This window comes from Bombus impatiens, unplaced genomic scaffold (assembly GCF_000188095.3).
Source record: "Bombus impatiens unplaced genomic scaffold, BIMP_2.2 scf_0377, whole genome shotgun sequence".
Classification (NCBI taxonomy): domain Eukaryota; kingdom Metazoa; phylum Arthropoda; class Insecta; order Hymenoptera; family Apidae; genus Bombus; species Bombus impatiens.
In genome coordinates, this window is record NT_176796.1 from 1626402 (window position 1) to 1643532 (window position 17131).

Consider the following 17131-nt stretch of genomic DNA (forward strand, 5'->3'; position numbering starts at 1 on the left):
CTACGAGATTGACATTCATGTGGATAACTGTTTTCGAGAATTATTCTTTTCCCAAGATTCTTCAATTACGAGGATAATTAATTGCACACAGTGTTTATAAAATACGTAGGTGCAGTTAGGAAAATCGATTCTAAACGCGAAGACAATGAAACCAGTGTGTAGGTTTTAGACGAGACATATCTTTAAGGAATGTTTTGTACGCGCGTGCACCTTCCTATAGAAAAGAAATATTATTATTATTAGATCAAAGAGGATTTGTGATTACACTTTCTTACTGATTCTTTGACCATCTGTACGCATTCTGTACGAGATCTACAAATGATCTTCCTCGATTCTATCGTTTATTTCAAAATCCTTCCAAATTAATGACATTTCTCTGCTACAGACATCTTCGATCAAAACTATATATATTTAAGTAAAAGATTCTCCTACTCTCCTGACAAATTCTATCTTTAATGAATTAAAAACTATTACAAAATGATCACTTGTGTATATGCAAATTCATCGTGGGATCAAAGCTATGAAAGATATAGCATACCGTATGGTAATTCCTCTTTCGTATTCCTATCCACTTTGAACTTTTACTTTCGAGCCTACCCGGCGTACCATATCGACACGTCCGTGTCCGTTAAATTCCAGGAGGCAAAGAATCCTGTCGCGGACGTCCCGGTTTCCAATTGTACAACGCGGGCTGGCGTCTTCCTCGCAGCGCGGATTGAAGAAACGGATATCGAAACGGAGCGAACTATCTCCTTGGCACGGAACTCGAAAGGAATTCATTCACGCTCGCTGGTCTCCATCGAATCGTGCTATTCCGTCAATTCGAACGGGAAGTCTCTTTGTGCTCGGCTTCATTGTTCGGTCATCGAACGCGTCCAAGTGTCGAAGTGGTCGCCGCCTCGGTCGGGTTACGTGGTATCAGTTATATAGAAACGAGACGTGGAACTTTGTCGAATAACTTTAACGAGACACAAATAAATAAATCGAAGATCGTCGAACGTTTCGAGCTCGTCTTTATCCGGACGAAGATTTATGCTGTTTTCTTTCGTACAGCCTCTTTGTTAGCCGGTTAGAATCTTTCTCGATTTCTTCGTTTGCCAGTGTTTGTTTTTCATTTCGTACCAGTGAAGACACTCGTGATTATTTTCTAGTATTTTCTGTTGCGTTCGAATATCGTTAAATCGAATGGAATGCTGCGAATAGCTCGTATGTGATAATTTCGTGAAGCGTAAGATTTATCGCTATAATGAGAAATTAGCTTTTCGAACTTTTGATCGTTTGGTTTATCAACCGAGGCTTATATTAGAAATTCGTTAATAATACTCTTACTTTGTTCCCGATCGTAGCGTCTATTTCTGTGAATTAAGGGGAAGAAAAGTTTGTTGCTAGTTCTTCGACAGACACGAAGACTACTCCGAGAGAATTATGGGCACGAGCGAAATCGATCGAGATGATCGGATTGGATACGCCATCGCCGACGATTGATTCTTCTTACTGGCGCACATTATCCAAGTATCCGAAATCGATGCTGTCTTCGGTGAGTTATGTTATTAGACCCGAAGCTATGAAATGTATCTACCGTTTGCGACCGATGGGTCTGAGGGGTCAGATCTATTGTTATCGTTTGAATATTCTTGATTCAAAGGTTGGAACATTGACGGAAGAGCAGGGAAATTTGAAGGTTCAGTGGATTCGCTCGGTAATATGAATTTCTTCAAAAGATGTACTTCATGCATGAGATGTTTAAAATTTATGAAGGTAAAAGCGGAAGAATTTTCAATCTTCGAGGCCTCGTTTCACCCTCTACGTACGAGATCGGTTTGAAAAAAAAAAAAAGGATCTTGCAATTTGAGACTTTACATTCTTTCACGGAACCGCTCTTTTCTCATATCGCTCCTTATAGATTATTTCGTATTATATTAAAAGATCTCTATATAAAAATCGCTTTCGTACTTTGTCGTGTATTTAGATCCAATTCGCTTGATTTGTAGTACGTTCGTTATGGTATTACGTTCCGTGATTCTTGTACGATACCGATTGACATCGTTATTATTGCAAATGACGAATCACGCTGTTCTACGATTGCCTAAACCAAAAGTACCGCATCGACGCGTGAAATTTCAAATTTCTTCCGTGTCCATCGCGAGTACGAAACGATCGAAAATCGTCACGTTTTCGGGCCAGCAAATTGCGATCGCACAACCACCCTTTCAAACGGCGACACGCAGCCATATCGAAAGTAATAGTTGCGCGGTTTAGTTACCGTCATCGCTCGGCTATGACATTTATCGCGACCGAATAAAGCACCAACACTCGTACCTTTCGTTCATTCATCGACATCGACGCAACCATGTCGAGAATTTTTTTTCACTTCTGCATCACGTTTACCATCGCCACGCCGGGAAATCGAATCGAAATTAAACGAACACGGCCACGACAAGGACAGGGTAGCGACGCACATATCCCACCCCCTGTCCCATTTTGTTTTACCTTTTTTCAACTCCTCTTTTCTTCGTTTTTTTGTCCATTTTGTTTCGTCCTACCTTTTGGTTGTCCGTTTGCTTTTTTCTTTCGGCTTGTCCCTCTTTCTCCGTTCGAATCGTCGCTCGTTCGCCCTTTTCACTCGCGTATGCACGCCTTCCATTACAATCGTTTTCACCAATTTTGTTCGGCGACTCGTGTATTTACGAGTAATAGCAGCTCCGAGTTCTGTGTCTCTTTCTCTACTGGTAGATTACATGCCGATCTGCCGATGACACTCTCGCCTTAGGTAGAAATTGTTTGTAGGATCAGCTCGTTTTTCGTGGGATAAAGAGTGGATGCGAGTAACGAGAAAAACCGTACAGTGTTCAATTAATTCTCTCATCGATTTGCACGCTTTGAAAAATACGCCAGGGAACACGAAGTTTCCTACGCAACGCGATCAATATACACGTTACGATAAAAAGTGCCACTACGTTCCTGTTCATCAGCCAACAACTACAGCGTAAGAAAGTTGCTTTAATCTAAAGAGGCAGATTGCATTTCTAATCCGACGGTCATACGATATCTTCGGAAAGAAATCGTGTGGAGCATTTTACTTCTTTTAATAATTCGTAAGAGAACATGAGAAAAAACTTTGCGTATCTCCCTAGCAAAAAAAAAAAAAAAATAATAATATCGTCATTTTTCTTGTAAAAGTTCCTGTCGGATTTGTGTCACGAGCAGCCCCACCTTCTAAAATCTTTGACCGAAAGACCCAATGTAAAGCAGTCATCTGTTGGAAAATTTTTCGTGCACCCAATGCAAACAATGTGCCACAGTTGCCCCCTGTTCCGTAGAGAAATCATTCTTTTCGCACAGTTCGAGTAAATTAGTAAAGTTTCTAAGTTTGAACGGCCGCAATTTACCCTACGAGATTGCCGAGGTATAATTCGATATCCTTCGCGACACTGTTTCACTTCCGCCTCCTGCTTCAACCTGTTCGCTCAACATGCAAACTATTCGCAACAACACCGGCTCAACGAAGGTTCTTGGTGGATTCTAGCAGGCAAGCCAGGAAAATGGACGAATTAACATTTAAAGGACGATTTTAGCCGTGTAAAACCTGCCCTTTTTATCTCTGGCTGCTTTTTCTCTGTGAATATCCAGAGATATTCGTCTCTCTCCGTGAAGATGAGAAGTCTCTAGGAAACACGTGGACCAGAAACTGGTAACACGATGGGTGCACGACGATGGTCGCTGGTACGCGAAGAATAGAGATTTTCCTGATTAGAGGGGCTGATCGGCTGAGCTTTCTTGGAAACGGAGGGCTAATGAAACGTTTGTAATCGTAACTGGGAGGAAACGAGCAGTTTGCGCGACGTGAACGTTCAGCGGTTGAACGCTCGAGGAATGCTCGAGTTTCCAACCGGTCTTGAATAATAAAAGAAAAAAGTTCTCAACGTGAATGTAATGGAGATGCAATGGGGCGAACGAAAACTCAATGCACGTACGACGACGTGGGTGAAACGCATGTTTCTAAATTCAATTAGAGGCGTCGCGTTGCTCTATTATTGTGTAGTGTTCGGAGGGTGTATCGTTGCACGAGCTGAGTATACAGAGATGGGAAAAACATTGAGTAATTGAAGTAATTGAATATACAGTTTTAGGAAATGTCCCTATTTCTATATAGGGTTAAGCGTTTTGAAAAAAATGTCCTTTCTTCGCGAAGTTGAGTGTTCGCTATTTCGTGAATACTTAACCTCGTTCATTTTTTAGCCTTGGTTTACTTATATGCCATGCATGGTCTATAAAAGACGTATTATGAGACGAGAAAAATAGTCAGATGACATAATCGAGGTCTTTAATAAAGAATTACAATTAGCTACGAGACAGAGTGGAAAAGTTAGTTAAATTCCGTTGGAGATTTTTATTTGTAGGAGATATCACGATGAAGATTGGTGGCTTCGATGATTATTGCTTTCTCTCTAAAGTTTTATTAACAGGAACATTTCATTTGTTTTCAGTCGTGAAGGGTGCGTTGTCGGTTGGAAGTTGAATCCAAATTGAAAGCCGGCGCAGTGATTCGGTTTTTCTGGGGTGAAAGAAGTGTAACTCCACCGAAACTCATCGCCAATTCAGTGAGGTGTATGGTGATAATACGATATCGCGTTAGGCGATCGCAAAATAATGCACTTCACCCGAAAACGGGCGTACGAATATAAAAAAAAGTTATCAGCAGGGAAAATTGTCAACTTGGTCGACAAATGACAACGCACGTCACAGTGAAATTCTTCGAAACAAGCATAGAAAGACTAACTACAACTGTCGAATTTAAAAATATAACCACAAATGCTGAATACCTTATTTTAAGGCGAGTGCAACCAATTTTTCTATCCTGCCTCGTATTATTTTTACAAATTTATTTAGTCTTGAAGTAATTACTTGAAGAAAAACTCTATACTTGTACATCCGTGACCTGAAGACCGCACTTACGAAGAGAATAGAATTTAATGAAACAAAAAATTCGAAATAAGGAGAGGACCATGTTACTGTGCCCTTCAATATAAATTTTGTTTTAGGTTACAAGATCCAGAAACAAGAGAGCTATAAGTACATTTCTATTGCTATTTTTTGTTGATCCATATTATTGTGCCCTTCAATGTAAATTTTGTTTTGGATCACAAGGTCTAGAAACAAGAGAGCTATAAGTAGGTTTCTATTGTTTCTTGTAGGTCCATGTTATTGTGCCCTTCGATGTAAATTTTGTTTTGGATCACAAGGTCTAGAAACAAGAGAGCTATAAGTAGGTTTCTATTGTTTCTTGTAGGTCCATGTTATTGTGCCCTTCGATGTAAATTTTGTTTTGGATCACAAGGTCTAGAAACAAGAGAGCTATAAGTAGGTTTCTATTGTTTCTTGTAGGTCCATGTTATTGTGCCCTTCGATGTAAATTTTGTTTTGGATCACAAGGTCTAGAAACAAGAGAGCTATAAGTAGGTTTCTATTGTTTCTTGTAGGTCCATGTTATTGTGCCCTTCGATGTAAATTTTGTTTTGGATCACAAGGTCTAGAAACAAGAGAGCTATAAGTAGGTTTCTATTGTTTCTTGTAGGTCCATGTTATTGTGCCCTTCGATGTAAATTTTGTTTTGGATCACAAGGTCTAGAAACAAGAGAGCTATAAGTAGATTTCTATTGCTATTTTTTGTTGATCTATATTACTGTGCCCTCCAATATAAATTTTGTTTTGGATCACAAGGTCTAGAAACAAGAGAGCTACAAGTAGATTTCTATTGCTGTTTTTTGTAAGTCTATATTATCGTGCCCTTCAATGTAAATTTTGTTTTGGATCACAAGGTCTAGAAACAAGAGAGCTACAAGTAGATTTCTATTGCTGTTTTTTGTAAGTCTATATTATCGTGCCCTTCGATGTAAATTTTGTTTTGGATCGCAAGGTTTAGAAACAAGAGAGCTGTAAGTAGATTTCTATTGCTATTTTTTGTTGATCTATATTACTGTGCCCTCCAATATAAATTTTGTTTTGGATCACAAGGTCTAGAAACAAGAGAGCTATAAGTAGGTTTCTATTGCTGTTTCTTGTAGGTCCATGTTATTGTGCCCTTCAATGTAAATTTTATTTTGGATCACAAGGTCTAGAAACAAGAGAGCTGTAAGTAGATTTCTATTGCTATTTTTTGTTGATCCATATTATCGTGCCCTCCAATATAAATTGTGTTTTGGATTACAAGGTCTAAAAACAAGAGAGCTACAAGTAGATTTCTATTGCTGTTTCTTGTTGATCCATATTATTGTGCCTTTCAATGTAAATTTTGTTTTGGATCACAAGGTCTAGAAACAAGAGAGCTACAAGTAGATTTCTATTGCTGTTTTTTGTAAGTCTATATCATCGTGCCCTTCGATGTAAATTTTGTTTTGGATCGCAAGGTCTAGAAACAAGAGAGCTCTAAGTAGATTTCTATTGCTGTTTTTTGTAGCCTTCAGCTAGAGCTACAAGGTTAACCTTTTGGTAATGTCCTTTGCCATAAATGTATGAAGGTGCTCTCTATCACTCTTCTTTCTGTTGTATTGTAAACACTGTAAGAATGAGGATCTGGATCAGCATACACTATACCTGTACTTATTTCAATATAGATTTTTCTATTACAAATTCATCTACTCGTTCTTCTATCAGTCAACCTGAACATTTAGCAAGGGCATTGGAGACAATGGAAAGCGTTTCCTTTTTCCAGATCTTTATTTATTAGTGGACCACCTTTAATCTCATCGTTGCGTTTTTTTACACCTTTCCTGAAAAAGATGTATTATCTTTTAATTATACCGTTTAACAATGTCTAATCGAAAAATGCCAGGTACAAGAAACTAGAATCAAGCAATCCTTTTCCTTTTTCTTGCGTGCGTTCGAGCGTTCGCTGTACTGCGAATAGCCAGGCTCATTTTTCTTACTTAGCGTCGCGAGCTCTCATTCCGCGAAATTAACAAATTTATAAACGCTTCGAAACAAAGTCTCTAAACGAAGCATCCTTTATCTCGCTATATCGTAACTTACGAACTTTTTCCGATTAAATTTCCCTTTCCCCAGGTTCATAGTAATCTCTTTCGCGTCTTAATCTAGACGCACAAAGAGGTAGGAGATCGATCGGTTTATAAAATTTGCGAAAACGTTGCGAACAACACCTGGACAATACTCCTCTTCTTTTTTTTTCGCAATATCGTTCCGACTTCAAGGACATCGTTTCGAAGACTTCGATGGAACACACAACTCGCATAATCTCCGATAAGTTCATCTTTGCCGGATTTCTCTAACAATCATCCAACAAGGTACAATTGTTTCATTTTTCCAATGCAATGAATATTTTACTCTTGCTGTGTATCAGATGAAAAGTACAAAAGTTACCGTTTTCAATGCTTACGTATCAGCATGCGACTATAATATCAGATTAAAATCTCATCGATAATAAACTTGGAGGATCAAAAATGTTTATAATACGCTCATCGACATCTCGAAGATACTATTTCTGTTTCCTTTTCACGTGTCGTTTCGCGTTATACAAACCCATGATTCACCTCTTGGACAGAATCAACCTTACCAATATCGTTTCTAAGATTTCGACGGAACTCAGGCTGCACGTTTCCGGTAGGTCTATCTTAGGTGGATTTCTGTGATAGTCGCGTCCCGCAGGGACGAGAAAATAAATAAATGACGAGCGATTCCCGTGAGCCTGGTGAGCCGGCAAGAAGGAGCGGTTTCGGTGTAGATAGCGCGAGAATTATGGTTCCTCACGGGGGCTGTGATGAAGGTAGGCGGCAGCAGGGGTGCGCGGGGCAATTTTAAGCCATCCTCTCGGTTTCTGGCCTTATAACTCTGTAATTTTTACCCTCGGAAAAGTTAAGAGTAATTTACTGGCTCCACGTAGGCGTTATTCGACTCGACCTACTCCTCCGTGTACGCCTCCTATGCTGCCCCGTGAAATAGCTACATCGAAGATCCCTGGCCCTTGTTAATTGTCTGCCGTGGATGAGCTTGATCTTCCCGCGAAACTGCTAACCGGCAGGCTTCAGATAAATGTTAGTAATATCGTTACGAAAATAGGTAGTTACTTCTTTTCGGAGCCACGGGTAGACGTCCCCTGGGGTCTCATCCCCCAACTCGTTGAATCGTCCTTTCTTTGTTTGTCGGTAATAATGGGCGAAAGAACTTGGAAACGAGCTGATGAAAACGAGTTTCTCTTGTACGAACAATGGGTCGAAACAAACGGAAGTGGTTGTATTATAGAAATTAAACTCCATATATCTTGTACGTATCGTACGTATTAACGTTGAGGAATTTGATATTCATGAAAATTGCATTAGGTACATGTACGTTGACATTTCTTTAACGTTGACATTTCAGACCTCCGAAACGATATGACTCCCTTGCAGATTCGTTGACAACGTTCTTCTCTAAACGTAATGTACGATGAAATAAAATATTATCCGCGGACCATTGTCTCGTAGAGATAGCTTTTAATAATTAAAGAATTTATTTACTTAGAATAAGCACGAAGTTGCTTGTAGAACCAATCGGATAGCAATTAAATACATTTCTATTCCCTGTTTTCCTCGGTTTAGCTAGAAACTTCTAGTTCGTACGATTATCCTGTCAGCATAGAAACGCAAATTGAAGCAACCGAAGGTACTCGCAAGATGGTCGATCACGAGCAATTCGAGATATTGCGGGATGGTGTGTACGTGTTCGAGAATGCTACTGATCTGTGTGTACTCGACGGAGAAACGGGCCACGAAGGGACCAGCATGCATCGAATCCCGGTAGCATTATTTAGCCGGGAAAAGTGCTGCCGACGCCATTAATCCGATTGGACGAACCTTCACCCTTAGGCCTTAGGGATCCATTATGTATTAGGAGGATCGGCTTGCTCAGTAGCCGGTAAGATTAAAGTTGGAACGGGCAAGGAAATGCGCTGCTTCAACACCGAAAATCCCGAACATAATTTCCCCCGGTAGAGATTTTAATCCTTTAAGAAAATAAGGAATCTCGGTAGCCACGTAGCGACTTTGTGCATCCATATATTTGTATAAATTATGGGCAGAAATTTTGATGGTAGAGAATCGCAATAATTAGGAGAATAAATCGCGTGAATTTTGTTCATCGAATAAAATTTCTACGCTTAGAATTATGTTATGTTATAAGGATAATAATACGTATAATTCGTTGAGAAAGGGAAGATTTCTTGAATGCGACAGATTCGACAACTACGTTTACGAAATTAACATTCTTCCTTTTTTTTCAATTTTCATGGACTAACTAACTTTAGAACGAAGATAACGTTAGAATGGAATACACTTCTGTGTCCAAAGTCGCACTTCTTCAGCTTCTGTTCGCTCCTTAAAAAGTTGATATTTCGTGGACACGCGAGGGTGGAAAGCTGTTTCGTGGATATTTCACGAGGCAAATGCCGTGACTTATTTCACGGCACGAAAGAAGCAAACGAACGTGAATTTCTGGTGGGCCGACATTCTTTCTTTCCTACTGCTTCTCTACGTTGAAACCTTTTCGTGGTAAAAGCAAAGGAACGCACGCCTGCTTGCGCAACCACGTCTTTTTGAGGTTTCGTCTCTATTAGCATGATTGTAACTGCGTATCGAGTTGCCTGGTTTTCGTGCTCCGTTCTCACCCTACCGACTCTACGAAGCGATAATTTGGCAATTTATTTAAACACGTTTGTTGCAAACATAAAATGTTAGAAATATCTATCGAAATATGTGCCGGTTGATTGAAATTTTGTCTCTTTAAATTTAACATCTCCTTTCGATTCTACCTGCAAATTGTTCTGTGTAAAAACGACGTTGACTATTTTTGGTCGCTACGTGGGAAGAATGTGGCGCGATCAAAGGTTAAACGAAGCGTGCTGGAGGAAAGAAAACTTTAAAAAATAAGAAAGCCCAAGTATGGAATAATGAAAAATAGAGTGATTCTCAAACACCGCGTTCAAACGTGCCGCACCGACAAGAACCATTGGCAAGGAAATGACCGTGAAGCTAGGCACGTTGGTCGAAGGAAACCGCGTGGTTTCTTCGCGAAAGTAATTTGTCTGCTTTTCATTCCCTTTCCGTTTGCTCACGACGAACCTCTGTCCCTGAAAACCTTTCTATCGACGGAAATATTTATATAACCGTTAGAAATTACCACTAACATTTACACCGTGAAATTTATTTACAAAGTTACTAAATCTTCGCTATCGAATTGGAATTATTAGGAGGAGGAATTTCAATGATACACATGAGAATCATTATATCAACGCAGATATTGTAAATATCATTTATTGGACTTTTAGGCGTCATGGGGTACAACGATTACATCACGTTGCTTATTTATAACACCTAAGCAATTCGATAAAAATGAAAAGAAAGAAGAACTACGGGGAGACGTTTTTCGTTCGTTCGGGTAAAAATCGTCGAGAAATGAAAATGCCGACTTCCGTGCGGATTAGGCGTGAACGGATGAATGAAGCTATAAACGCATCGCAGCCGGCACGCGTTGACAAAAATTAGGAACCACTTTTCTTCCGTTCTTCTTTTTCTTTTCTTCTTTTTTTTTTCTTCTTCTTCTTCTTTCAGAGGAACTGGAACGATCGAAACGAGACGCTACGTTCACTTCTTATCTAGCAATCGCGGAGAGATAAAAAACGAATAATCGCGAAAGACAACGATGTTACATACGTTCGTGTTAATTTGCGTGTTTTTCATTTTTCGTTTCGTTTGCTTTTTCTTTACTACCGCAGTACAATCACCGTACAACCATCGAAAAACGTATAATCTAGGACGTTGATCCTAGGGAATAAGGAGGAGTTTCGTTTGATTTATTCAACGTTATGATTCTGTGTTTGAATTGAAATCGTCATCATCGTCGTCGTCATTATCGTCACACTTTTTTCACGGCCACTCTCGATTGAAAACTAACCATCGATCGGTACACGACATCCAGGGGGAAGGCGAACGAGAACTTATGGCTAAATAAAACTTTATAAAAATATATCAACGAATAATAAATATATCTCTAACAGCGTCACTGTATAATTCGTCATGCATAGCCCTCGGTGTACGATAGCCTATGCATTTACAATCACTATATACACGCTATTTTTTTTTTTTTATTTCTTTTAATGCTACTTACCTAAAATAATATACAACAATGTATCTTTTTCCTTAATGTTCCTATTTTCTTTTTTTTTTTTTACGGAATATTTCTTGTTTCGTTTCTTGCGTTTAATTCAATTCGTTACTTCGTTTTCTTATCCATACACGTAATTAATCTCATCATTTTCTTGCTTCTTCGACTCGACTTTCGCCGAGTTGTTTTCTTTGGTTCGTGTTACGCCCTAACAATTACATTTGAACGAACAGTAATCATTTTCTATACTTCGACCACGTTCAGCCGTCGACGTTCTGCGAACCCGAATGTAAAAATTGGTCTCTTGTTCAACGCGTGTACACCTCTGCCTTCATTGCACTCTTTTATCGTTTATCTTTTTCTTTCGTCCTCTCTCATTCTCGCATGCCATCCGCTTTCTTTACAAATAAACTATACAAATATTTACACGTGCCCTCCGTAACGCATAATCTCGTCGAATATTCCATTTTATTAAGCTTAATCGAGAAAATCGCCGCGGGTTACGATTCTCGTGGTCGAAATCTCGCGACAATTTAGTTTACAAAGTTTTCCCCTACGCGATAACCGTATCCTCTTTCGAATTACTTTGGCCGCGCCGTTTCTCCGTTTAAGGCCAGAGAAACACATTGGCTACGTCGCGGTCGTAGATTCGAATCGCAGACTTCGAGGTATCGAACGCACGTACGAAACTGTGGACTGTGCTTCTTAATTCCACTTCGGAATGGAAATTTTTTTCCTTCTTTCCCTTCTTTTTTTTTTCTCTCTAATAAAGAAGAAAGGAGAAAAGAAGAAGAAAAAAAAAGGAAAATAAATCTATAATGTACGGTCGAAGTTACGTCGATTCGATTTGTCAATCCCAACCGTCGTTTATCATCTAGAAAACCCTACGACAAGAACGCGGAGAAAAAGAAGACAAGAGAGAGAAAAAAGAGAATACGAAAAGAATAAAAAAATATGGAAAAAGAAAAAGAACGAATGTAGCAACGAGATCCATGATTAAGGAACGTCGAGGCCGGATTATCGTCGTCGCCGGAAGCTCTGCATCGTTCATCGACAACGACAGCGTCGATAAAAGGCTTTCTCGTTTAAGCGTGTTCACCCTTTCGATACATAATAAACAGGGTTTTCTCGTTGCATCGTCATCGAGTCTCGCCTTGAGTCTAGAACACGCTAATACAAAACGTTGCTCCGTATTCTTATCTGAAACGATGTATCCCATTCATCTTGCTCGCTCATTCTCTCCTTTGTAATTTATATATTTTCTATTTACAATCGTCGAAGATGGCGGAAATACTGACGGAACTTTGACTTCCTTCCCCCTTATTCTTATCGTCTAATCAGGGAAGCTGATGTACAATTTTTTGTTCGAGTTCAGAGGCCACTCCCTTGACTCTTCGCGAGCAAACGGTATCGACGTACTCCCAGCGATGTCTCAGCGGCGATGCTCCTGCAGAATGACCAGGGCCAGACACATCGAAAGGTAAGTGAGACTCGCTGACCGGAAGTGAGCGTGACTGTACTCGGAGGCGCGCGTCACGTTCAACAAAACGGAAGCGTCCGAGATCCCTTCCGACGAGCGAACCAGCACAAACCATTCGCCGGCGTGAGACCATTGAATCGTGTCGAAGCTCAGCACCGTTCTGTAACAGGACTCCGTGCCACCGTCCTGAAAGGCAAACAACGAGAAACGTGCGTCGTTAATGAATTCGATACCGGTGTTCCTGGAGTTTGTCAAGTATTCGTGACCTGATTCGTGCGATGGTTTTAAAGGGTTCGCTAGCAACCACCGAGGGTTATAAAGGATAATTTATCTGGATGGAGTTGCGGACGATCGTTGCTACTGGCAAGTTTTCGAGAGGGGAAAGTTGATAGCGGAATGGGTCAAGGGTAGTTCGAGATTTTCCATTTTTCCCCCAATAAGAACCGCCACTGGCTTCTTTTTTATGGAGATACGTAGGCTAGGAGAGAAATTTCTTACTGCTTTTTTTGTGGAAAAATGGAATGGCAGAAGATGGAAGAGAAATTACGTTGCATTCAAACAGACTATCGTCTGTCCGATGAAACGGCGATTAAATGCAATTGTTCGTGACAATGTTTGAACGTTCGTCTTTCACGAATATACCGTGCGTGTTATGCAAACTTTCGAATATTTTCGCGAACCATATTGCGTATGTAACAATGACATAAAGGTAATACGTGCGATTAGGATGTAAGAATTTGCTTGTGTTAATTTAAAGAGATAGAGTTTTTTCAGGATTCTCGTGCCCTTATAGTTCGATCGCGTCCTTATAGTTGGATATAATTGTTAAAGTAAAATAAAGTCAGAGCGTAACATCTTGAAGCAAAGACGAAATCGATGCAAACGCAAATTGAGATAAGAAGTTGATATTCGAACAAGAGTTTCGGAGTCGTTCGATTTCCCGACCTTTTTATCACTCGGCGTTCATTAACTTGCAATTCGATAAAGTCGATCCTACGACCGTATTTCTTATCTGCCGCGATTCTGTTTAGCTACTCGAGATTAAACTTTCGCGCGCAACTTCCACGAAAAAGCGAAAACTTCCTACATCGTGCCACGTTCTCGCTTCAATTGCCCGTATCACTTCCGATTTCCATCGTTTTATCTTCCTTCTCTCCAACTTATATACCTCCTTAAGCTTCTTCTTTTTTTCCCCAGCACAGTTCCTCTTCTTTCATTCCTTCGGCTTTTTGTACGTCGCCGATAGAATCGATCGAATTAAATCGGCACGGTTTCGAGCGGTTGATCGATAGAGACGCGAAGAACAACGGAGCCGAAAATAAAATTGAGCAACGCAAAATGTCAACCGGCGAGAAATAAAAATGACGCCTTTTATCGGATTAACTGCAACGCGTTACTGCGAGTTCCATTATCGCGTAATACAAAATGAGGCACGCGTCAAACGATTGCCCTGTTTTATTCAATCACGTTAATTACTCTGATTATTTTTGCACGCGTTCAATCAACGGAAAAACAGACGGCTGATCGAACGTACCGATGTTAAGTTGCTCGTAATCCTTTTACGGGCAAGCAAAAAGGGAACCGTATCAGAAATAAACGTACGAAACGGCATAAAAGAAACGCGTATCTTGGAAATGATATTTAAGCTCGTACAACGAAATTAAATCCACGGAATCCCACGTAGAATCGCGTGGAACACGAAAAAAGGTATAATTATATTGCACGATGTTCCCTTTATCAATTCGTGTCCTTTCCGTTTGGTAAAGTACGTGCAACGAAGAAATACGTTTCCGTAATTGAATCGGATTCCGCTTGTCTCGGGGGTAACTTCTCTCGCAATTCGAACCAGACGTCGTCGTTCGTAGTCTCGCGAATTTTTTGCGTGCAACCAGTCGCAGTTTCTTGCTCCATTTAACTTTGCGTTTCATCCTCGTCCTTTCTCAGTTTCACCAACCTACCACCGATCGCCATCCCAGACTCCTTGTGCTCTTTATTCTTCAGCTTTGCTCCTCTCCGTTGCCATTCTTTGCCCTTAGCTTTTTCTTCTTTGTGTCGTTTCCCGAGATGAGTCCACGTCGATGTTTTACGCGATTTGTGTGTACCCTTTGTCGAATTTGAACGACGTACGATAAATTAAGTGCATTCGGTACATTCAGTTTCGATTTTATCGATGTCATTTTCATTTCTCGATGTGTATATGTCGAGGTTATTCGATGTGTAAACAGAGAAACTCGTGGATAAATTGTAAGGTAGAAAATATATTTAAACAGAAGCGTAATTGATAAGTAAGAATACAATTTGAGCTGGTCCAGATCCGCACGCTAGCTGTGTTACCCAACAACTGAAAACCCCGAAGCCAACGTCTCCTGTCTACTGTTTATGGTCTGTGTTCGTCTTTTGTCTACACGATGGCTAAAAAGACCAGATGTAGAGTTTTCTTAGAAATGGTGACCACTTCAACGGTATACGTGTGTTATTTCGTCGTGATCGAAGACTTCTATCACGAATGAAATTCCATAATTTTGTTAACTTATAGATATTATTAATATTTTCTCATAACTCTATATTACACGGCAAAAGCACAAGAGAGCTATCGTTTGGGAATTCCGGAAAAATAGTTTTCGAGGATCAGAAATATCCGGAATACGCTCGTCAGCATCAAATCCAGCGAACAGCGCTCCATTCGGCACTTTTATTCTTCGTTGAAAACCGTATTCGCTGTAAACGATCGGAGATGCGAGAACAAGGTGGCAATACCGGGACCCTTTTATCTCGTATCGGCGTGGAAAACTTCTTTTCCCGGTGCTTGATGTACAAACAGCGTTCGACCGGAAACGGTGTCGCTTGCCTTCGTACGACGTCCTCCAGCGTTTCCCTCTCTGTCCAACTGATTCGTCGGTCGTGTGCAAAGAGTGCAAACACACGGAGGCGTCGCGACTCGTCGTTTCTGCGTCGCGTCGTGCTACGAGTTTGTTCCTTTTGTTCGTCGTGGAGGGTCGATCCACGGGAAATTTCATCGAAACTTTCGCCCAGCAACTCAAAGCGAAATTTCTGCGGCATTCGTCGAAAGCACGACTGATAGTAGTTAGTACGTGATTTATCTGTCTATCTCTCTGACCATCCTCTTCTCTATATCTCTTGTTATCCACGGCTGCAGTAGCGGGTAATTAATTCGTGGAATTGCAGCTGCCCGACCAGGGTTACGGAGGGACCACGTTGCAACGTGCAAGCGGAGAACGACGAAACTGAAAACGGGTGCACGTGTTGCGGTGAACGTAGTTATTTCGACCTAGATTCTGTTTTGAATACCTCGCACTGTGTCGATACCGGCTACCAACAATCCCAGTGTACTTGCGCCGACGAAGAATTAATAAGCTATCCCCTCTGGCGTGGTCCGCGTGCTACGTAATCACGTCGAGAAAGGAAGAAATTTCATATCGCATGCAGCAGCCTGACCGACGCGGTGTGCTCGTTCAAATAAATTGGAAAACACGTTAGCGAAATTTTTATGGCTGCTCCGTTACGCAGTTTACCTCGAATCGCTTCTTTTTATGAATCAGCTCTTCTCTATGAAATTAACGTATTACGAAACGATCTCGCAGCTTTATCGCTGGCTGTACTAAAGCGATCCTAAAGCGATCAAAATCGTTGTATTATGCATATAATATATCGGAAATATATCAGAGTTAAACGTTTTCCTTTGTAACAGAGAAAGAAGGATACGAGTTGTGATTTGGAAAAGCTGCTTCTTTCTTTCGAGAAAATTGTATCTTTATCGATAATGCGCGATATTTTCTAAGTAATTAACGAACGCGACAGAAACTAGAATTTAGCGTTTCGCGAGAAACATAACGATTTAAGCCTTCCTTCATATAGGATAGGAAATATGTTTCAGTTTTCAAATCGTCGTCTGTTTTCCAGGCAAACGGAGGAAAGCCATGATTAATCCCTCTTGGAGGAAACGATATTATAGTCGAACGCAGCACGGAACGACTGTTCGAGCGTAGACGAAGATCTCGTGCATGTCTCAAGAAGTGGAATAATGCAGGAACAAGCGAAACGGCAGGAGAGCTTAAACGCTTTAAAGGAAACTCCCTTCCTTCTTGCCTCTCTCTCTCTCTCTCTCTCTCTCTCTCTCTCTATTTTAACGAATGATCCCTCGCGATGAAATTTCTTCCGATAAAGGAGGCGAAGAAACGAAAAGATCGACGACGAAATTAACAAAGATGATCGTTTCCTTCTTCTTTTTCTTTTCTCCACTCGTTCAACGAATTAAGAACATTGGCGCGTGGGACAAAAAGGATTAAAAGTTAGTAAAAACAAACGTAACACACGTGCATTAGTAAATCCCTTTAAAGCTATGCCAGATTCCAGATTCTTTCCTCTCCTCTCCTCTCTTCTGCTCTCCACTTTCTGCACCAGCTACCGATCTCTCTTTCTCTGTTCTCGGTTCCATGCGCTTCACCGTTATTCCTGATTCCTCGGAAAAACAGTTAATCC

The 17131-nt window shown here is 40.6% G+C and overlaps 1 protein-coding gene across 1 annotated transcript in view; it reads right to left on the reverse strand.

Moving 5' to 3' along the window:
- Nucleotides 1-10285: 10285 nt before the first annotated feature.
- LOC100746381 (B-cell receptor CD22) overlaps nucleotides 10286-17131 on the reverse strand; it is a 319222-nt gene continuing 312376 nt past the window's right edge. Inside the window, exon 11 of the mRNA XM_003489821.3 lies at nucleotides 10286-12817. Within this exon, the coding sequence (XP_003489869.1) occupies nucleotides 12584-12817 (234 nt within the window). The 3' untranslated portion in view covers nucleotides 10286-12583. The remainder of the gene's footprint in view (nucleotides 12818-17131) is intronic.